This window comes from Elaeis guineensis, chromosome 3 (assembly GCF_000442705.2).
Source record: "Elaeis guineensis isolate ETL-2024a chromosome 3, EG11, whole genome shotgun sequence".
NCBI classification, from domain to species: Eukaryota; Viridiplantae; Streptophyta; class Magnoliopsida; order Arecales; family Arecaceae; genus Elaeis; species Elaeis guineensis.
Window position 1 is genome coordinate 125,241,729 of NC_025995.2, and position 22,658 is coordinate 125,264,386.

At 39.4% G+C, this 22,658-nt stretch overlaps 2 protein-coding genes across 3 annotated transcripts; one reads left to right on the plus strand and one right to left on the minus strand.

The window, feature by feature from the left end:
* Window positions 1–1,105: 1,105 nt before the first annotated feature.
* On the minus strand, window positions 1,106–3,978 carry LOC140856693 (uncharacterized). Of its 2 annotated transcripts, XM_073254870.1 has the most exons (6): window positions 3,837–3,978; window positions 3,347–3,481; window positions 3,149–3,247; window positions 2,232–2,346; window positions 2,050–2,133; window positions 1,106–1,631 (listed from the first exon to the last, which is right to left on the minus strand). In XM_073254870.1, the coding sequence occupies exons 3-6, from the start codon at window positions 3,220–3,222 to the stop codon at window positions 1,194–1,196; spliced, it is 711 nt and encodes a 236-aa protein (XP_073110971.1). In that variant the 5' UTR covers window positions 3,223–3,247; window positions 3,347–3,481; window positions 3,837–3,978; the 3' UTR covers window positions 1,106–1,193. The 2 variants fall into 2 exon arrangements, with proteins under 2 accessions (XP_073110971.1, XP_073110972.1); XM_073254871.1 differs by lacking the exon at window positions 3,837–3,978 and having other exon boundaries at window positions 3,149–3,240; window positions 3,347–3,803.
* A 12,818-nt stretch (window positions 3,979–16,796) lies between these two features.
* LOC105040346 (probable serine/threonine-protein kinase PBL17) lies at window positions 16,797–18,423 on the plus strand. The gene is made up of 6 exons (XM_010916828.2): window positions 16,797–16,881; window positions 17,098–17,312; window positions 17,393–17,546; window positions 17,624–17,760; window positions 17,841–17,967; window positions 18,065–18,423. The coding sequence occupies exons 1-6, from the start codon at window positions 16,797–16,799 to the stop codon at window positions 18,421–18,423; spliced, it is 1,077 nt and encodes a 358-aa protein (XP_010915130.2).
* The last annotated feature ends 4,235 nt before the right edge of the window (window positions 18,424–22,658 follow it).

Sequence of the window (22,658 nt, forward strand, 5' to 3'; positions counted from 1 at the left end):
TTTGTAAAATAAATTTTTTCATCAACATAATTAGCATCATCTTTCACTACAAGAAATTTAATTTTTTGCGACGAAATTTTTTCGTCGCTAAAAATCTTATTTTCGTCGCTAATAGTATTTGCGACGAAATATATCGTCGCTAAAAATTTGTAGAGAAAGCCTCGTAGCAAAAGACCTTAGCGACGAAAATATTTTATTTCGTCGCCAAAAGTAGTAAACCCAGACGACGAAGTTATGTACTGTATTAGCGACGAAAATATTTTGTCGCAAGAGCTTAAATTTTCGTCGCTAAAATTGCAACGAAAAAAAATTTCGTCGCTAAATATTTTGATTAAAAAAAAATTTTTCTTATTTTTTGCGACAAAAATTAATTTCGTCGCAAAACTTAGCGACGGATTTCGTCGCAAAATAATTTGTCGCAAAAATTTCGTCGCAAAAATTGCGACGAAAAAAATGTTCATCGCTATAATTGCGACGAAAGAAAATTTCGTCGCTATAATAGCAACGAAATAAAATTTTCGTCGCTAAAAGGGCGACGAAATAAAAAAAATTTGTCGCTATAATTGCGACGAAATAATAATTTCGTCGCTATAATTGCAACGAAATAAAAATTTCGTCGCAAAAAGTTAAATTTTTAGCGACGAAACTTTTTTTCGTCGCAAAAATAGCAACGAAATAATTTCGTCGCAAAAATTGCGACGAAAAAAAAAGTTCGTCGCAAAAGTTATAATTTTTAGCGACGAAACTAAGACTTTCGTCGCTATAAGGACGACGAAATAAAAATATTCGTCGGCATAATTGCGACGAAATAAAAATTTCGTCGCAAAAGTTATAATTTTTAGCGACGAAACTAAGACTTTCGTCGCAAAAATAGCAACGAAATAAAAAATTTCGTCGCAATGAATAATAAATGTTTTACTTTTTTGGGTTCACAAATTTTTTTGCGACGAAATTAATATTTCATCGCTAAAATAAATTTTGGATAAAAAATAATTTTTTTATTAATTTTTCAAAAAAATCTGCTCAAATACAAATTATCTGATCAACCATATTTTAAATAAACAGTATGTTAACACAATAAAAATATTCTAAGTCAAAAGACCAATTTCAAATAACAAAAAGTTTCATAACCATCTTTGTCATATACAAAAATATAAGTCCATACACCATTTTAAATTTAAAATAAGTACAAACTAAGTATGATCTGACTCATTGGCCTCATTCCCTCCTCCAGGCGTCGATCCCTGACCCGATACGTGACGCGATGGTGGTGCAGAGGCGGCATCATGTGACTGTAGAGGTGCTAACTCAAAAGCATCAATACCGAGCCGTTCCGCCACCGCAGCTACGATCCTCTCGAGCGTCTGACTACGATTCATCCAGTAACTAATTTGATCTTGCATCATGCTCATGGATGTCCTAACTGCCTCTGGCACCGATGCATCATCAGACCGGCCGGATGACGAACTGCATGATTTTTTGGACCGCATGCTATGACCAGATCCTAGCTGCCGCCCGAGGACGGTATCCAAAATCGTATCATCTGTCATCAAACAAACCTGCTGCGATCCAGTATCACCATCAGATCCCACCTCCCTCGTCGCCTGCTCTCTCAATTCTAACATTTTTTCCTTCACAATAAACAAAATAAAATCAAAACCAACAAGAAGTAATATTTAAACTTTATAATTAAGAAATTCTAAGTGTCAGCTCATATTTTAGAGTATATGGAACAACCTTCTCACATAGTATTCTAATAGCCCTTGCCATAACACTTGAGACTTTTCTATGACAATTTTTATTTTTGATCAATTGAGTTCAAAGATTCATTTCATCAGGACCATCATTCACTTAAATACAACGCATTTACCAACCTATCTGATTTTTCCTCTTGGTCGGGAGGAAATTAAAATCACTCATGATACACACAAATCAGATATGTTTTCACATGTAAATGGGGAAAGAAATTCAACCAAAGAAAGCTACAGTAACTCTAATAAAACCAACCACCCCATGTCCTCAAGCAATAAATTTAGATTAGATACTTACACTGATAATCCCCCTCACACCTGCTTCCTCCCAAGCTTCACGGCATGCTGCTTCATCTGCAGTCTCATCATTCTCCCATCCACCCTGATGGCCAAAAAATCATCAACTCTTAAACTTTGTCGGAGAAAATTAGTATACTTTCAAGATCAAACTTTAGAAGCAAACGGAACAGGAAGTTGCACCTTTGGGAAGACAAGATCATCTCGATTTGGTGAAGAAATCATGAGAACTTCCAGCCTATCTATCAAATTGCCACTGTGAGAATCTGTGTCTGCCTTGAGTCTATAAGGAATGCATCTGTTTCCACCACATGAAACAAAGTTAAGAAAATGAATAAGAAAATTAAATTTTGGACAATTATACTAGAAGATCCAAGATAAGTCATATGTTCTCTAAAGCCTAGATTGACAATTTATATGGTATAAAACACCACCTTATAACATAGTCCGCCTGATCCACAACCAAAAAACAGTATCCCGCATACTTGCTATAGCCAACGGATCAAGAATATCTATTTAATTGCAGCTATTTGGCACCACTAGTTGAGATAAAAGACGCCATTAAATTCCTACTCAGGCATCAAGCTAACTTTTCCTACACCGATACCTAAGCTGCTTCTAGTTAGATATGATCATGGCTAAAATTTCCGTCCAATAGAACACAAATATGAATCCCTCCCAAGCATTTACTACGTCATAAGATGTCATGTAACACTCTAAAGGGATCGCAGCAGAGACCCCAGTATATAAAAACCTAACAAGAGGTCATTGGCTATCCAATTACTTCTTCCTGTACCGGGGCTTATGCAGTCTGATGTACCATCTTTGCATGCGAACACATCAGGTGATCGAATAGTTTAGCTTATTAAAATGGTCTCGTTCCTAAGTCCTAACATCACCATTTACATCATATCCATCTGTTTATTTTAGGAATTCTGCTATACAAACATCAAGTGGAGAGAAAAATATTTACCTCTCCTGTTTTTCAGACATTAGCACAGTTTGGTCATAGGCATCAAATGCAAACCAAGATATTCTGATAAAAATAAAATAAAAATCATGTTTTTAGAGGAATCAGCCAAGGTAAAAAAGCATAATACCCTGCGACAAGCCGGAAATGACCTTCATAACGCTGCTGAAGGCGCCCCTTCCGAGCTACCAGAACCGACGACATACTTGGGCGACCAAAAAGCTGCGAACTTTAGAGAAGACACGGCAGCAAGCAGATAGAAACAGATGAGAAGAGGTTAACACATAACAAATCCAAGTATAAAAACGTGAGAGAAGCTCTGTTTCACCTGAGATATCCCCAACTCTCCAATCCCAGAAACAGAGCAACAGCCTCAGAACCTCCACCCCACGATCCGGAGCTCCATTCCCTCTTGGAAACCCAACCAAACACACTCTTTACTCAAAAGGATCACACCTTTCCCCTTCCAAACGGCATTCCAAATAAAGAAGAGAACTGTGAGAGCGAGTAAGGAAAAGGGAGATGGATCGCCGAATCCCAAAATCTCAAGCAAACGCTAGAGAGATAGAAGACGAGCAGATGGGGGCTTCTCCAAAGCCGACCACCATATGTCGCTGCTGCCGCTTCCCGCCGAATTTAATGCTTCCCGGGTCAACGAAACCGCCCAAACGGCGGCTGCGGCGGCCGGCAAGCTGGGAGGTGGGCTCGATCAGCGACGGGGGGCGGGCTCGAGCGGCGACGGTGGCGGGGAGGGAGGGCTCGACGGCGGTGGGGAGGGAGAGAGAGAGAGGATGGTGGCGGGGAGGGAGAGGACTTACCGGGAAGACGACCGGCGACCGGGGAACGACGACTGTCGCCGGAGATCGGGGAGGGAGAAGATTTGGATGACCGCGGCGGAGATCGGGCCGGGAGGGAGATCAAAAGATTTTTTTCAATTAGGGCAGAATATACCTTCGGTTTTATTTTTAAGTAAAATATATTTAGCGACGAAATAAATTCGTTGCTAAAAATAAATTTTCTGTCGCCAAAAAATTTAATTTTTTACAACAAAAATATTTTCATCGTAAATGATTAATTTTTGGCAACGAAAATTTAATTTCGTCGCAAATGATTGGAAAATCAAGTTTCTCGCAACGAAACAAATATTTTGTCGCTAAAAATTAAATTTTTGACGACGTAATTATTTTCGTCGCAAAAAAAAATTTAACAACGAAAAATTTTTTCGTCGCCAAAAAAAAAATTTTTTTGCGATGAAAAAAATTTCGTCGCTAAAAATCAATTCTAGCAATGAAATTTAAATTTTCGTCGCAAAATATTCAAAAATTTTTTAATAAAATAAAATTTAGCGACGCAATAGTTTCGTCGCTAAATATAAATAAAATTGGTCGCAAAAGTCTTTTTTTTTTAGCAACGAAAAATCAATTTCAACGTAAAAAATATAATTTTTTGGCGACCAAATTTTTTTTATCGCAAAAAATAAATTTTTAACTACGAAAAAAAAAATTTCGTCGCCAAAAAAACTATTTTTTGCAACGAAAAAAAATTTCGTCGCTAAAAATGAACTTCTAGCAACAAAAAAAAAAATTTCGTTGCAAAAGATATAACTTTTTGCAACGCAATTTTTTTCGTCGCAAATACCTAATTTTTGGGGACGAAATTTAAATTTCATCGCAAAAGCCTACTTTTTTGCGACGAAAAATATTTCGTCGCTAAAATTTCGTCGTAAAAAATTAAATTTCTTGTAGTGTTTGTATCAACAATCTTTAGTATAGTGTCCATATTTTTTGCAAATAAAATAATGTGGTGCTTGTTGTGCATACCTTCCATTTTCTCTAGGATTAAAAAATCTTCCTCTATCATGACCTCGGGCATGGAAGTCTCTTGTGTTTCCTTGACTTCTTTATGGCTGATGTTAATGGAATCTTCCACCTCTTCCTCTTCTTCCATGGCCTCGATCGTGAAAACTTGTTCTATCTTTTGGATCACATTTCTCTTGTAGTGTGAGGTTTGTTTGAAGTACTTGCTCGATGAATTTTTTCTCCATCTTTTTGAAAAGCTTTTGTTCATGTACTTATAGAGAGCCCATGAGTTGCTCTATAGTCATCTCCTCTAGTTCCTTTGATTCTTCAATAGTTACAACAATGAAGTCAAATTTTGCATCTAAAGAGCGTAAAATATTCTCCATGACTCGAACATTAGTAATTTTTTCACCATTTTTTTTCAATTAATTGACTATAGATATTATTCTTGAAAAATAATCAAAAATTGATTCTCCAGTTGTCATTTTGAAAGATTCAGATTCAGAGCTCAAAGATTATAGCTGAATCTTCTTTACCTTTTTTACTCCTTTATGTGCCTTTTGTAGTAAGTCCCATGCCTCTTTTGATGTTATGGCTCCGACGATGATCTCGAATATACCTTCATCTATACTTTGGTAGAGTGTGTAGAGGGTCTTCTTATCTTTTTTTTTTGACTCCTTATTTTGTTTCTTTTACTCTTGTGTGAACATTGCTTTATCTTCGTCGGCTCCGTATAGCCATCTTTTATAGGATCCTAAACGTCAAGGGATCCGAGTAAAGCCTTAATTTGGATACACCAATTATCATAGTTTCTTTGGTGAGTCTGGGTATTTGGGATTAAACAAAGTTTATAGAGGCCATAGATCTTTTGAGGCTCCGATACCAAGTTTGATGGACTTAGGAGGAAATAGGAAGAAATTTTATTACAGAGAAAAAGAAAGAATAGAAGATAAGTAAATAAGAAAGACTTGAATTCTAAAAACTTCACTTAGTTATAAGAAAAGGGTTACAAGAGATATTTATAGGACTTCATCGAACCTTCTACATACTAGCTATTTTAGAATTTCATGATAAAAATCTTTGACTTTTGTAGAGGCTTTTAGAGAAATCTTTCTTAAAAATCTTTCTTCTATATTCGTAGGACCTTTTAAAAAAAATTTTCTTCTATATTTGTAAGGCCTTCTAGAGAAATCAAGTTTAATTTCAACAAAAAGATCATTGTCTTTCTTTCTTTCTTTTCTCTCTCTTAGGATTCCAGTTTTTAGATTCTTTTGAGGAGTCTCTGTTGCATTGGATCACGTGTTTGCATGCGATATTTATGTCATTATAGCTCAAATTTTATTTTGCTGAAAAGATGAGATTCTCCCTCCAATGATCTTCACTGTTTGAAATCCTATATGTTCAATTTTTTTTTGATTTTTTAAAAAGCTTTTGACAGAGTTCTCGGATTCTTATAAAGAATTTGTGTTTCGAAATCTTAGTTTGATTAGGATTTATTCTCATAATTCGAATACTAGTTCATTAAAAAGATTAGTGATTTTGTTAACTAAAAGAAAGAATTTTGTTAACTAAAAGAAAGAAAGAAAGATAAAGGATTTTCTTTTCTCCTTTCTGTTAGGGACTATGGCATAGTTCAACCATTCATTCAAAATCTTGACAGTTTTCATGCTCTACCAGTTTGAAGGATTTGTGGATATCCAAATATCAGCTGAACGATAAGGCTGATCATGGATGTCAAGACTGATCTTATGCTAAACTTGAGAGCTCAGTCTTTCCTCGTTTTAAAGAATAATAAGGGAATGAACTACTGATTAAAATGTATTAGCTCCTCAACGCACACATCCCTTTCAACCTGTTATGAATTCTTGTGTGTCGAATACAAATTTAGAATTTCTACCTATGTTCTCGGGGTGCGGTATCGCTGTCACGCAACAATACGAATTATGTGCAGACAAGAAGTCATTAATATGTTTGATGTGTATCTGCTGTCTGTAAATGTTCTTATCTATATCATTGGACTACACTTGAAACGATTGAATTGGCTTTGTAACACCCATAGTTGTACGTTTTCTATTTGACATCATATGTAAAATGCTGGATACATGCTGCTGGCAAGACGTCCTAATTGCATACCATTCCCTACGTGATCAAACTGGCTAAACGAGCAGTGAATTTGAGATTTTTAAACGTTGCTGAATGGGGAGGCATGACAGGGATATGTTTCAGCTCCATTGGTGATAGTATTAAGAAAGAATACATATTGGGACCTCCATCGTACCATGATATACTGTATGGTATAATACATCATGCATACCGTCCATAGCACGCACCATCTATAGCTTAATAAATGACTGTATATGATCGTACATATGTGCAAATATAATTATATATATTATTTATCATGCAATGGATGACGTGTAATATATCATATGATGCACCGCAGAAGGATGGCAGAGTCAATCCAACTCTTCCATACTTTTTGAAAATAATTTTTTATTATACACCGTACGATGTGATGTACAGCAGACCATAAGATGAAGGGCCGCACATGGATGCATATCCATTGTGTGCGGCCGTCCATCGATAGGGTGCGTAGATGCACGGTAAAAGATCCATACGGACACTATTTTTGTACATAATAAATAAAAATATATGCATGAAAGGAAAAAGAAAAAAAAAAAAAGCATCCCATCCGTCATTCGGGCTTACGCGCGGAGACGGTGGTCAACAGGATGTCGGGAGGCTCGTTGTGCGTGGCCCTGTCACATCAATATTGCTTTATCCGGTCATCCCTCGAGTGCAGAGGCTGCTGCCAGAGCGTTTTCTTTCCTGTGGCCTGATGGAGTAATGCCAGGGGCACTTCGAACTCAAACCTACTTCGCTCCTCCTCCCTCTAACGTTATTAGGGTTTTATTTATAACAAGCCTGTTTCAAGGTTTTCGCCCGTCTCTGTCTCTCCTCCTCTCCAAGCTCGCATGGCGGCCACCATCACGTCCTCCACCCCCACATCCCGCACCTCCTGCTCATCCAATACGGAGAGCTTCGTTGACAACAAGCGGCGTGACGACGCGCGGCAGGTCAACATCATCGCCGCTCGCGCGGTGAAGGACACCGTGCATACCAGTCTTGGCCCCAAGATATGGATAATTAAGATGATCGCTTCCGCCTGTGGTGAGATCATCATCACCAACGGCGGCGCCACCATCCTTAACAAGATGGAAGTCCTCCAGCCGCTCCCAAGACGCCGCCGCTGGCAACGGCACCACCACTGTCGTCATCCTCTCTGGCTCCCTCCTCTCCGTGGGCATCCACCCCACCGCCGTCTTGGACACTCTCCACCGTCTTTTTCCCCAACGCCATCGACATCCTCCATCGCATGGCCGTCCCCTGTCCGTCCGCGACTTCCTCGTTACCATCATCATTGGAGCCTTCATCATTGCTGTGGTTCTCATATTCATCACCGTCATTGTAGCCTCTGCATTTGCAGAGAGTGGACTAAAGAGCCGAGAAGGTTCTTACGTTTGCCATTGATGTCCAGGTTCGAACAACACCATTTAACCTCCATAAATGGAGGAGTGAAATACTCTCTCACGTTGCTGTTTGGATAAAAAATTATTTCACGGTGATAAAATTTATAATACATATATATTGATTTGTTGTCCGCATCGACAGCAAGAGGAAGCACACAAGTATTCGTATTGTTGCGTGAAAGCGATGCACCCAGTGAATAGAGGTAGAAAGTCCAAATTTGTATTCGATACAGGAGAATTCATAACAGGTTGAAAGGGATGTGTGCGTTGAGGAGCCAATAGATTTTAACTTAAAATATGACAGGATAATGGTTAGGCTACATATAATCAATAGTTCATTGCGTTTTTGTTCTTTACAACGAAGAAAGACTGAGCTCTCAAGTTTAGCATAAGATCAATCTTGACATCCATGATCAGCCTTATCGTTCAACTGATATTTGGATATCCACAAATCCTTCAAACTGGCAGAAAACTGTCAAGATTGTGAATAAATAGTCGAACTATGCCAGTCTCTAACACAAAGAAGAAAAGAAAATCCCTTGCATGTCTTTCTTTCTTTCTTTTGATTAACAAAATCCCTAATCTTTTTAACGGACTAGTATTCGAAGTATGAGAATAAATCCTAACCAAGATTTCGAATAGTGATTTGAAAACCAACCTCTCCTTTTATAGTGAAAATAGAATGAGTAGCATAATTCTCCTTGCTTGTCTTTTTTTCTCCCTTTCCTCTCGGTCCTGCAACCACTACTGTGAAAAAGAAGCACCTGCAACCACTACTATTAGGATTTAACGTCTCGAGATTCAGCCCACATTGAGTCCACAGCAAGGTTCGCGGTGAAAAATAGAGTCCAACGAGATCAAGATCATCCGAAACGGAGCTCGGATGGAGGAGATACGAGCTTTTGAAGTCGGCACGAGATCCGAAGCGACGGAGAACCGTCGGTGATCGGCGGCGGGCGACAGCGGCGCGGCCGCAGACAGCGGCACGTGGCATGCACGACTCAGAAGCACGGGACGCGCGACCCAGGCACGTCGCCCAGCGGGCGTGCGGCCCAGCCGGGCGCGCGGCCCAGGCAGGCACACGGCCCACCCGAGCACGTGGCCCAGTCGGGCGTGCGGCCCAATCGGGCGCGCGGCCCAGCCCCCGCTCGCGTGTCGGCCCAGGCTCAGGCGCCCTGCCTGGGCCCTATTCTCCGGTCCACCATAGACCGGATGGTCCACAGGTGGGCCTGTGGACCGCATGGGCATTTCTTACGTATTTTTCATGGTCTACGGTACTATTCCGTGGATCGATCGCGATCGGAGGGCCTAGGGAGCTTCCGGTACGTGATTTGGGTTGATTAAGGACTCTTAAACCTAATCTAAGTTATGTTTAACCTTTTTAAAAGGGCCTGTGACGCAAAGGAAATGTGTGGTTTAGATTCTTGCACTGTGGATGCCGTATGGAACCGAGGAAGAAGCGCGCGTTGCTGAGAGAGAAGGAGCAGGAGGCTACTGGACAGCGAACGCCAGGCACTTCAGGGGTTCAAGAGGTCTTCTAAGAGAGAGAGAGCTTTTGAGAAAAAAATTTCTAGAGAGAGAGAATTGGATGTACAAGGGTTGAGGGTGAGGTCTCTTTTTGTAAAATTTTCTTTTTCATAGTGAAGTTTGAATGTCCCGTGAAGGCGAGTCCTTTTGTGGCTGATCCACGTATTTTGATTGTTTTGTTTTGTTTCTTTTTTTTTCCTGCTGCATCGTGTGGTACTGAAAAGATCTTGAAAGGTGGTGTTTTGGACAGATATCCATCCAATAACTATTCTGAAAAAGAAGCACCTGTTCCGCTACAAACGATCGAATCAAATCTGCCCTGTTTGTAAAATTCAAATTTTTTTGATATTTTCCCTTTTTTTTTCGATCTTCAATTTATTTCATTTCAATCATGGAATAATGGTCATAATGCCCTCGTCGGCAAATCAGGCACCACTTCTGGAATTGCTTGCAGGTTCCTGACAAACGTCATCTGCTGCTGAATGCCCCGCCTGAGTGTCTTTGCTTCATTACGGATAATAACAACAACATATGATATATGATCAGAAGCCTAGAAATGGGAGTGTGCGGGTCCAATATTGTCTCTTTAACATTCATCGAATGGCTTCTATTTTGTCATTTGCTCATCTGTGTTTTGATAAGGGACAGGTGAAGCATGGTTACATGATGGGGTTCCATGGAAAACCCATTCTGTGAATCATTTTAATTCTCCGCAAGCGACAGGGAAGCAAAACACGTTGGAAACAAAGTTATGGACATTTTTTGACCGTATTTGGATATATGATTTTCATACAATATTCTGGTGATGCTTGTGTTAGGATTTGACGTCTCGAGATTTAGCCCACATTGAGCCCACAGCGAGGTTCGCGGCGAAAAACGGAGTCCAACGAGACCAAGATCACCTGAAACGGAGCTCGGATGGAGGAGATACGAGCTTTTGAAGTCGGCACGAGAATCGAGGCGGTGGAGGACCGCCGGCGACCGGCGGCGGGCGGCAGCGGTGCGGCCGCAGGCGGCGGCGCGCGGGACGCGCGTCCCAGGCCCGCGTGGGACGCGGGACCCAGGCCTGCGCGGGATGCGGGACCAGGCCCGCGCGGGACGCGCGACCCAGGCCTGCTAGCCCCTTGCCCCGGTCCACGGCGCGGTCTGTGGACCGCGTGGGCGTTTCCCACGCGTTTCTCGCGGTCCACGGCTCTATTCCATGGACCGGAGCGCGATCCAACGGCCTAGGAGGCTCCCGATCTTGATCCGACGGTCCAGGGGTTTTTTTGACTTTGTTTAGGACTCCTAATCCCTCTAATCACGTTTTAAGCTCTGTTTAATGCCTTTAAAAAGCCTGAGACGAACGGAGAAGAAGTGGGGCTCGGGTTTCTTGCCGTACAGCCGTACGAACCCGATTGAAGAGAGAGAGAGAGAGGCTAGGGCACTGTGAGAGAAGGAGCAGGAGGCTCCTGGACAGCGGTCGTCAGGCTCTTTAGGGGTTCAGGGGGTCTCCAAGAGACAGAAAGTTTTTGTGAGGAAAACTTCATGTGAGAAAGAATTGGGTGTACAAGGGTTGAGGGTGAGGTCTCCTCTTGTAAATTTTTTTTTTCATAGTGAAGTTTGCATGCCCCGTGGAGGCGAGCCCTTTTGTGGCTGATCCACGTATTTTGATTGTTTTTCCTTTTGTTTTGTTTCTTCTTTCTTCCTGCTGCATCGCGTGGTACTGAAAGGATCTTGGGAGGTGGTGTCCTGGCCAGATATCCACCCAACAACTTGCATATATACTATGAGAGAAACTACAACTCCTCAAATCAAAGACATCAGCTCGCCGTTGGTGGTGGATATATCCATGCCGCCCGCTCTCGTGCCATTAGCTAGGCAATATATATGCTGGCTGGAAATATCATGAGAATTCTGGAAGAACATGAGAAGCCTGGAAATGTGAGCATTTATGGTACACGTCTCTACAACACTAGGCTCCAGGACTCTCCACCCCAGATCGAGTGATTTCTATATTGGTATTTGTTCATTCAATTGAAAGGGAAAAATGAAGCCTATTTACTTGTTACGATTCCATCGGAAAGCCATTTTGTACTGAATCGTTTTCATTCTCTATAGGCCAAAGACAAGCAAAACATGTTGGAAACAAAACCATGGACTTGTTTGGATTATAAAGCGGGCGAACTTATAAAATTATCAAGTACATGGAGATACGAATCCCGTACAGTATTTTGGTCATGCTTACATAATATTCCATTAACTCTTGCTTACATAATCGTATCCTCTTTCTCCCGTCCATGATCATTACCACAGTCAGTGGACAAGATAGGTCACGAGTAATGCAACGATCAGAAGCACATAAGCTATCCCTAGATCGATTGCCTTGCCTGCATCAAAAAAAATTTTAAGTATCAGAAATAAAAATAATATTATTCACTGCACTAAGAAGGAATTTAAATATTATAAACGTAAAATAAATTAGAAAGGAATGCATGCACAGCTTCTACCACGGTCGATATGGCCGAGCGCAAGGAAGATGCGGGATGAGAGCTTGAACTTTGATGGGACAGTTGCATCTCTGATCTGATCTGATTTGATTTTACGAATCAAAAATTATAATAATAATCATATATTTATAAAAAAAAATTTTCATAAATATATAAAATATTTCATCACGATATTAATATATCGTAGCAGAATAAAAATAAATAATTATTATTCAATTTTAATTTAAATAATTAAATTAAATATTTTATATCGAATAAAATTTTATTAAAAATAAAATAATAGATCTAAGTTCAATGAAGTTGACAATATTAAATCTCGCTTCTAAAAGTTCTGTCCCAACATTATTACCAATGCTCGTAATTAATTATCTAAATCTGAAAAATAAAAAGAAAGATAATGAGCTAGACAGTCCAGTAAGTGACAAATATCTCAACTAGATATTTTAGATATTATATAATTTTTAAGAATAATGCTGTAAATAAATATAGAAATATATTTCATACTAATTCAATACAAATCTATTTTTTTTTCAAATATTCACATATAATATAATCATAAATACGATTCGAATCAAAATACTCATAACTCAACAGCCTCGACTATGACCAACGTTTAACCCCCATTGACGGAGTCCACTGAACATCAACGCACAACCCCCACTGGCAGGGTCCATTGAACACCAGCACACAACTCCCACTGGCAGGGTCTATTAAATACCTGCACACAATCTCCACTGGCAGGATCTACTGAATACCAACGTATAATCCCCATTGACAGGGCCTGCTGCAATATAGTTAGGCTGAGAGTATAAATCTGATCTGTATCAAAATACTTTTGTATCATAACGTATCATAATTTTCACTGAATTATGCGTAATCAATAATCCATAGTATTTCAGAATCACTTTTTATTCCAAACACAATTTCATCAATCATACATAAATTCAAAGAATAATTACTTAACTTCAGAATAAATATAAAATATCTCAAGAAGATGATTCATTACTTATCTTTCACAGATCACTGAGCGAACCGATCGACTACATTCTAGAAGATTCTTCAGTGCCTATTATTCAAAATTATATGTTTATATTAATTTTAATTTAAAATTAAATCTAAATAAATTTCAAATCAAAATCTCACTTAAGATCAGACTCTTTACTAAACTCGATCAAAATCATCAAAAGGAAGCCTTTTACTACACTAATCTTAGAAAGATAACTTTAAAAGAAAAAAAATCCATCGAGAGAGAGAAAATTTTAGAGAGAGAAAGTAGAGAAAGAAAATCCAATTTTAGAGAGAGAAAATAATGGCTCGGACTGAAAGGAGAGAGAAGGAAGAGAAACTCTCTCTCATATTTTTATTTATTTTTTTCTACCTTTTTTTTCTCTTTTTTTCTTCTCCTTCTTCGAGAGAGAGAGAGGTGAGAAAGTCCTTTTTTCTTTTTTCTTTTTTTTTTCTTCCTTTCTTCTTCCCGTGATCTATTTGGCAAAACAGGAGACCATGTGGTCCCCCCTTTGACTGACCGATCAGGGGCTGCGGTCGGCGGCAAGAGGGCGACAACCCGTGGCTTAAAGAGAGTTCAAACTGACGGTTGGCGGTGACCACCAACGTCGGAAAATCAAGAAAAGAGGGGCGGAATAGGGGACTTTTTTCCAACAAAATCTGGCAAACTCGATTGTCGATGATCGTGCACACAAGCACGAGAAGGAAGGGAGAGAAGAGAAGAAGAGAAGCCGGGGCTTATCTCGAGCTCCGGTGACGTCTCCGACGAGAAATTAAGGCGAGCACAGTGACGACTTCTGCGAGTAAATTTCGGCGATCCTCCTCGTTTTGCCTCGGGATTCTCCAGTGGGGGAAGGGAGAAGAGTCTCCCCTATAAATAGAGCGAGAGGGGAGGAGTTTGACTCCTCCCCGACACCATTTCCGACTCCGATTAGGAGTCGGTCGGAGGAAGAAGAAGACTCTCGGGAGTCTTCTTCGTTCAATTTTTTTTTGTTGTGGGCTGGGTTTAAAGTCCAATGGACCGGGTATTACATTCTTTCCCTCTAAAAATAAATTTCATCTTCGAAATTTTTCTTACTTAAGTCCTCAAAAATTTAGATTACTTTTATATTAAATCATATGATTATCTAATTTCAAAATTGAATCTTTCATCATAATATCTATCAAATCAAATTACTGTTTCGATCAGTTTAAAAATAATTCAGACCATCATGCTTCCATTGCGTACTCTGATTCAGTCCACTAGTACACTTATGTCAATGTAAGTTTCTAAATTATATCATGATCAGTATAAGTCATTGTCCCAATATTCCTAGTGTCTACCCACCTACACTCATGTCTGATTCTATATGTCATATAGTTTATCCACTTATGCTCTGATACCACATTAATTGTCATACCTCCGATCGGAGATCATGAGCCGAAGGTCATAACAACCACCGCATATTTGTGAAGAACTCTCTCTACAAGCATGCAAGACATCTCATTACGAAATCAATGCATCGCAGCAGAATAAAAATAAATAATTATTATTCAACTTTAATTCAAATAATTAAATCAAATATCTTACATCGAATAAAGTTTCACTAAGAATAAAATACTAGATCTAAGTTTAATGAAGTTGACAGTACTAAATTTTGCCTCTAAAAGCTCTGTCCCAAAATTATTATCTACGCTCGTAATTAATTATCTGAATCTGAAAAATAAAAAGAAAGATAATGAGCTAGACAATCCAGTAAGTAACAAATATCTCAACTACACATTTCAAATATAATATAATTAATTTCAAAAATAATACTGCAAATAAACATAGAAATATATTTCATGCTAATTCAATATAAATCTAATTTTTTCAAATATTTACATATAATATAATCATAAATCCGATTCAAAGAAAAATACTCATAACTCAACAGCCTCGACTATGACCAACGTTTAACCCCTATTGCGGGATTCACTGAATACCAGCATACAACCTCCACTGACAGGATCCACTGAACACCGGTGCACAACTCCCACTGACAAGATCCACTAAATACCAGCGCACAACCCCTACTGACAGGGTCTAATGAATACTAACGTATAATCTCCATTGGTAGGGTCCACTGAAATATAGTTAGGCTGAGAGCATAAATTCGATCTGTATCAAAATATTTTTGTATCATAATATATCATAATTTTCACTGAATTATGGGTAATCAATAATCCATAGTATTTCAGAATCACTTTTCATTCAAAACATAATTTCATCAATCATGCATAAATTCAAAGAATAATTATTTAACTTCAGAATAAATATAAAATATCTCGAGAAGATGATTTATTACTTACCTTTCACAGACCACTGAGCGAACCGATCGACTACATTTTAAGAGATTCTTTAGTACCGATTATTCAAAATTATATATTTACGTTAATTTTAATTTAAAATTAAATCTAAATAAATTCTAAATCAAAATCTCACTTAAGATCAACTCTTTACTAAATTCGATCAAAATTATCAAAAGGAAGCCTTTTACTACGCTAATCTTAGAAAGATAACATTGAAAGAGAAAAATCCATCAAGAGAGAGAAACAGTCTAGAGAGAAAAAATTTTAGAGAGAGAGTTTAATTCTAGAGAGAGAAAATAATGATTCAAACTGAAAGGAGAGAGAAAAGAAAGAGAAACTCTCTCTCATATTTTATTTATTTATTTATTTATTTATTTATTCATTTATTTTTTTTCTTCCTTTTTTTTTCTTTGTTTTTTCTTCCTCACGGGAGAGAGAGAGGAGAGAGAGTCCTATTTTTTTCTTCTTTTTTTTTATTTTTATTTTGTTTTCTTTTCTTTTAATTTTCTTTTCTTCCTTTCTTCTTCCCGTGGTCTATTTTGGCAAAACAGGAGACTGTGTGATCCCCCCTTTGATCGATCGATCAGGGGCTGCGACCGACACGATGGTGGCCGGTGTCAAGAAGGCAATGACCCGTGGCTCGGAGGGAGTCCAAATCGACAGTCGGCGGTGACCTCCGGCGATAGAAAATCAAGAAAAGAGGGATGGAATAGGAGACTTTTTCTCCAACAAAATCCGACGAACTCGATCGCCGGCGATCCTGCACACAGGCACGGGAAAGAAGGGAGATAAGAGAGAAAGAGAAGCCAGAGTTTATCTCGAGTTCCGGTGACGTCTCCGATGAGAAACTGAGGCGAGCACGGTGATAGCTTCCGCGAGCAAATTTTGACAATCCTCACCATTTTGCCTCGGGATTCTCCGATGGGGGAAAGGAGAAAAGTCTCCCCTTTAAATAGAGCCGAAGGGAAAGAATTTGACTCTTCTCCGGCGGCATTTTCGATTTCGATTAGGAGCCGGTCGGAGGAAGAAAAAGACTCTCGGGAGTCTTCTTCATTCAATTTTTTTTTGTGGGCTTCGTGGGCCGGGTTAAAGGCCCAATGGACTGGGTATTAGAGGGCCCATATTGGTTCTCGAGCGTGAAAGAAATTAATGATGAGAACAGACAAGTGGTCAGGAAGAGAAGTGATAGGTGATTTGGAAGGGAAGGGTGGCTGATGATTGGAGAGGTAGAGGTCTTTTTGAATACCGCAGAAGATCAGTAATTGAGATATACCACTGCTAAGTTATCTGTTATTTGCTATTTAACACCCGATGGCCATCCAATAAGCTCAGCAACATTTCTTTTTTTTTTTTTTTTTTTTTTTTTTCTTTTGATTTAAACAATAACATTTTTTTCAGGACATTCAGGGCAGCCAGTTTCCATCCTCGAATTTACCGAATCTGAAATTGGCCATTTTTTGAATCAAGCGCATGATACGATCATCGGAGAAGGTCAATCTGCAAGGGTGTGGGTAGGACTTATTCCAGATGGTTTCAGACATGGATTGTCGGCCCAACATGCCGCAGTTAAGGAGTACAACTACACAAGCCATGATACATTTGATCTATGGGAGGTAAAATAGACAAACTATATAATAATTCATAAATTTATATTAGCATAATTTTCTTCTCTAATTCATTACAACATCTGCAGATTGAGAGAGTTCATCTCATGAAATTAGCTCATCCAAACATCATCAAATTGATCGGTTACTGTCATCACAAGCCTCACAATGGACAAGAGAAAAAAGTTTTGGTTCTTGAACACATGCCTGGAGGAAACTTGAATGAGCGGCTCTTTCATATAGGTATAAATTAATCTATCTTTTTGCAGCAAACCTATTTATTATTTATTTAAACTTACAAACTATCTATTTTGCTTTAGACAAATGGAACAATGAGTCTGTTGAGTGGGACAAAAGAGTCAGAATACTTCATGATGCAGCAAAAGCTATTAAATATCTTCACGGGATGAATTTAATCTACCGTGATCTAAAAGCTGAAAACATATTGCTTGATTCTGTAAGTTTATTTACTTCTCTTTTTATATGGTATCTCTTGCATATTTTCTGGAGGATATGATAATTTTTTAAATCTTCAAGGATATGAATGCGAAATTGGTTGATTTTGGAGCCATGATCGACGGACCTAGGCCCCCAAATGCTTATATCGAGACCCCACAACCAATTGGAACAATGGGTTACACGGATCCTTCCTATATAGAGACAGGTTGACTTGCACTTTAATCTATTTTTACACAAATTTTTATGAAACAGCCGTTAAACTTTTATGGAAGTTATATATTTTGACTTTTTTTACTTAACAGGTCGTGCCAACATGGGAATAGATATCTACTCATTTGGCGTTTTGATTCTAGTGGTGATATTGGGAAGAAGAGCGGTCACCACAAAGAAGAAAACAGAACTATCAGTAAAAATCAATGAGAAATATAAAGATAGACCTCTTGATCTTCTTCGCTCAAAAAAATTGCGCCGTGATTCTTATCGCCGAAAAGAGTTGCAGAGTCTACTTGATTTGGCAAGAAGATGTCTGGAGGAAGCATCAAAGAGGCCGACTTGTGATGGGATACTCAGGGAGTTCGAGAACATTCAGGCGGCAAAGACTTGGCCGCCTTCGGGCTTCGACATGACGCTGGATAGCCTATCTAAAGGTTTTCCAGATTGATGTTGGACATGCTGTGTTGTTTTCGGTTCTACTGGTTGCATCCTTTCTATAAATCATGCTTCTATCACTTCCTGTTCTTGGTACACTAGAAGTTTAATATTAGCAAGACTTAGATGTGGTGATCGTCTTAGTTTTGGATTGAGCAGTTAAGTTGTTTCTTCTACAACTGTGTCGCAGTTAAGGATAAACTTTTTTATTATTCTATGACTTATGGCTTGTTTATTTCTCACAAATTCCTACTTGTTCATTATCTATGTATGTATTTATTTATTCGATATAAGGGCGGTAACGACCACCCAAATCTATTATAATTTGAAGGTTGTATAGTCTTATTACAACGGAGTTCAAGGAGATAATAGTTCGTTTTAGGCTATCTGCCAACATAAAACCCAGGGAGACTGAAACTATAGTGATGGAAGGAGATAAAGGACTAGAATCTTGAACCATAACGAGTATGGAATGTTATGAGTCAGGTCCCATAATCTCATGCACGAGGCCAGGTATGTAAATCTTTCTCCTTGGACAGCATCAACCAGTCGTGAAAGGACAATGTAGCCTCAGCAATTGAAGACGCTGAAGAGGGTTTATTCCTTTCCGACTTGTTTATCAACTCACAATCCAAAAAAAAAAAAACTTGTTCATCAATTCTAATTTGGCAGCTAGGTCTTGATGGTGGACACTCAACAGAAGGTATTCCTCACCCTGCAAACCTGGGATGAAACACGCTGACAGATGCACGGCAACAATTTGGGTACTAAAATGCTCTTACAAAATATTTATCATGTTCATTTTCAAGATTTGTTCACTCAAACTAACATCAATCGTAAAATCCTCCCTTGTTTTGGCTGCAGATAATCGTAAAATGTTCGTTACTTGTTTTGCTCCAAGCGCTTCAACTATCTCTGTTATTTGTGTTGATGCCTTCATCTTGCTGCATCAGCTAGTTACGCCTAGGATGTTCAGAGACTGCTGCCTGCTTCGACTCGAGGTGTCAGTCTAGTTCACGCTACTTTGTGTTATTATTTTTTCTTCTTCAAAATTAAATTTATTTTGACTATAAATTAAAAAATCATTATTCCAAATAACTAACAAAGAAGAGAATGGTTCATAATTTATTTGCTTCTTTGATTTGTGAAATCAAAGAATAAGAAATAAAATAGTCAGATAAACAGGTCCTAGAAAAAACACTTTACAAATATGAAATCATGTCTCGTCGATAGGTATTCTCATAGAGCCACCGCACCCTTGACCCATGCCAGAAAATTTTTCTTTGGTCACATATTAAAGTGGTCGATACATAGTAAGGGATGAATCGAGCATCTAGACGTTTCGTCCAAGAGCAACAATGAAACATATAGTCAGCCTTTACCAAGGAAACTGGATGCCCTTCTAACAACCAATAATATTTGACATCTAGCAGGTGTAGATAAGGCAACATGGTCTGGCATGTGTCACATTCATTGGGCCGGCACCGGATGAATTCCTTGAGGCAATGAGTTGCTCTGGCCATGAGCTCTGGTTTTAATTCACCGGCAGATGGACCCCAACCACTGCCTACATGTTTGCTATCGCTGCGGAAGTGAGCGATATTTAGATGAATCAATTGCTTGCAACCGTCTAAAAGAAGCGCAAAGCCTGCCTCCGATATTGGAGCAAATGAGAGATCTAGAATCTTGAGCCAGGGGATGTGCTTGGTTATTTCTAATGCGTTGGAGAGATTAATACAACTCAAAAGTCTGAGCTTGATCAGTCGTTTGCAGTGCGTACCGATACCCTCCATAATCCTCGAGAAATAAAATGGAGGCAGGAATTTATTTGGAGGCCAACCGCATAGATATATGTCTTTAGGGTGCATAGCTAAATCCTCAAGCTCACTCCAATGACTCAAGGCATTGCAGAAGCCATCAGCTGAGAGGAAGTCCCAGTTGGGCAAGACGAGCCGCTTGAGGTTGCGAGATCTACCAAGAAAATTGTAGTGCAGTGACCATCAAAAACTTCTTCTGAGAAGTGATCGTCAAAGTTTGAAAAATTGATGCAACAAGAGGACATCTTTTGTGCAGTTGGATTAAACATATAAACCACGAATGCTAATTCGGATGATTCGAATTACGTGAGACTAAGGCAGCAGCTTGCTGCTGTCAACAAACAACCGTGCGAGTACAAAAATTAACAATTAGCAGCTAGAATGATTGCCTTACTTGGATGAGTAGATCTACTCCATGACAAATAATTATTATGATAAGAGTCTAACCTCCGAGAGATATACTCCAATTCCTCATCGGTGGGTGAGACAAATACGGAGAAGATGATGCATCTGACTGATGCTCCACAGCGGTCGACGGCGGCCTTGAACACTCGCATATGTGGTCGTCCCTTATGATGGAGATTAGAAAAGGTCCAGTAGTCCTTTAAATCGGCGAATAGCCTCATGTCGAGCGTCGACCAGCAGAGGGGGTCGAGGGATGCCGCACGCCATGACCGGCACACCAGAGGGACCAGTAGCAGCAACTCCATGATGTTCAGATACTGGAAAATCCTTGCAGCTATGTCTCTTTGCATGCAATCCCATCTCCCTCCCTTTTCTGCTGCTACTCGGCTCTTCTTGGCGGAGGAATTCATTATAGAAATTCTCTGGTGAGATGCTACCTGAGGCTTTGATGCTTGATTTATGCACACCCCCAACCCCCGGTTGGTTTAAAAAGAAAAAATGGCAGGCAGGGGAAGTGGGAAGCTAGCTGTTCGTTTCTAACAACGTAGGAAGTTTGTTTCTGAGATCTGAACTGCCGGATTCTATGACATCTTTCTAACCCGGAAAGGAGGCTGGTTCATGTGGCAACTCAGATGAGTAGTACGTGGATGCAGATCATGTGGTCATCCAACACCTTTAAACATGCGATCCAAGATTTTTTTCTTTTTCTTTTTTTTTTTAAAATTTTTACGTAGGGATGGCCTTCTTGATGATCTAATTCTTTTCCATTTTTCCAAGGAGATGCATGCATGTTAGATTGCAATTTCCTTCTCACTTGCCAATCATCTCTATACCTTGAAGTCCACCCACTCACTTCTACAATACTTGTGTGCTTCATCTACAGAACAAGTCATGATCATAAATCTGCTTGATGTGTATGTGCTGTCTGCAGATAATCACTGGAGTACACTGGAAACGATTGAATTGGCTTTGTAGTATAACATCCATAGTTGCACGTTTTCTACTTGATATCATATATCAAATACAATCTTGTCTCAACTTTGCTGTAGTTAATTTCTGCAGTGCACCTCCTTGTCGCCTTACACATTTTGTTGTCAAGACGTCCTCATTGCGTCCCATTCTCTAGGCGACAAAATTGGCTAAACGAGCGGTGAATTTTAGATTTTTAAACGTTGCTGAAAGGTGAGGAATGACGGAGATGTGCTATAATGTCATTTCTCTTCCTACTCATGACTTAACATTTTGTTCGCCACTTCCACCTTTTGGGTCTTCCTTTGACTGGGTCCGAGTTCGTGTATGAAAGTTGACTCGTCCTTGCCGTGCTTGCTGGCCAAATGCAGAATGTTTGAACGTTAACATTGTGGTTTTTATATTCATCATCACCATTGTAGTCGTTAAACAATTTCCACTATCCAGTCTATGCCATTGGTTTTGCAGCGAGTGGATTAAGAGAGCAAGAAGCTTCTCACGTTCGCCATTGATCTCCAGGTTCGAACAACACCGTCTAACGTCTACGAAACAAGTTCCTGTTTGCCTGTTTCACCGTGACAAAATTTATTTTATACACACACAGAGAGACACACACACGTACGCACATACATATATCATTGGGTCTAAGACTCCTTCAGCGATCAATGTTCTAGTCTAACGACCGCAGCCGACTCGGACTGCATACATCACTCCGCCAACTAATAATCTTTCTGCGGAATATGAGCAACACTAGTAACTACGCAACAACCCCCTATGGTATACGTCGGATTGCTAAGACTTGGACCCACCCAATGATATTGAGTGAACCAAACTGTTCAGCACCGGAATTGGATCTACTCAAAACCGGTGGGCCAGTCAATTCGAAATCATATAAATACTAAACCACCTTCCGAGAAACACTCCGCACCTCTACACAGACCAGTCAACGATGTTGTGTTTAGTCTAAAAGAGGCATGACGTCTCAACTTCAATTGCTTCGATCGAGGGCTTTCTGGGATATATACTTTTATATATAGGTATACCCTGTATATGTATA

Excerpts from the sequence above, each read along its gene's own strand:
- LOC140856693 (XM_073254870.1), bottom strand. The coding sequence starts at position 3,222 with ATGTCGTCGGTTCTGGTAGCTCGGAAGGGGCGCCTTCAGCAGCGTTAT. Across the intron at positions 2,347-3,148 it reads CATTTCCGGCTTGTCGCAGG|ATGCATTCCTTATAGACTCA; the intron begins GTATTATGCTTT and ends TGGTGGAAACAG. Across the intron at positions 2,134-2,231 it reads ATGATCTTGTCTTCCCAAAG|GGTGGATGGGAGAATGATGA; the intron begins GTGCAACTTCCT and ends TTTGGCCATCAG.
- LOC105040346 (XM_010916828.2), top strand. The coding sequence starts at position 16,797 with ATGGACTGGGTATTAGAGGGCCCATATTGGTTCTCGAGCGTGAAAGAA. Across the intron at positions 17,547-17,623 it reads TGAGCGGCTCTTTCATATAG|ACAAATGGAACAATGAGTCT; the intron begins GTATAAATTAAT and ends ATTTTGCTTTAG. Across the intron at positions 17,761-17,840 it reads AAAACATATTGCTTGATTCT|GATATGAATGCGAAATTGGT; the intron begins GTAAGTTTATTT and ends TAAATCTTCAAG.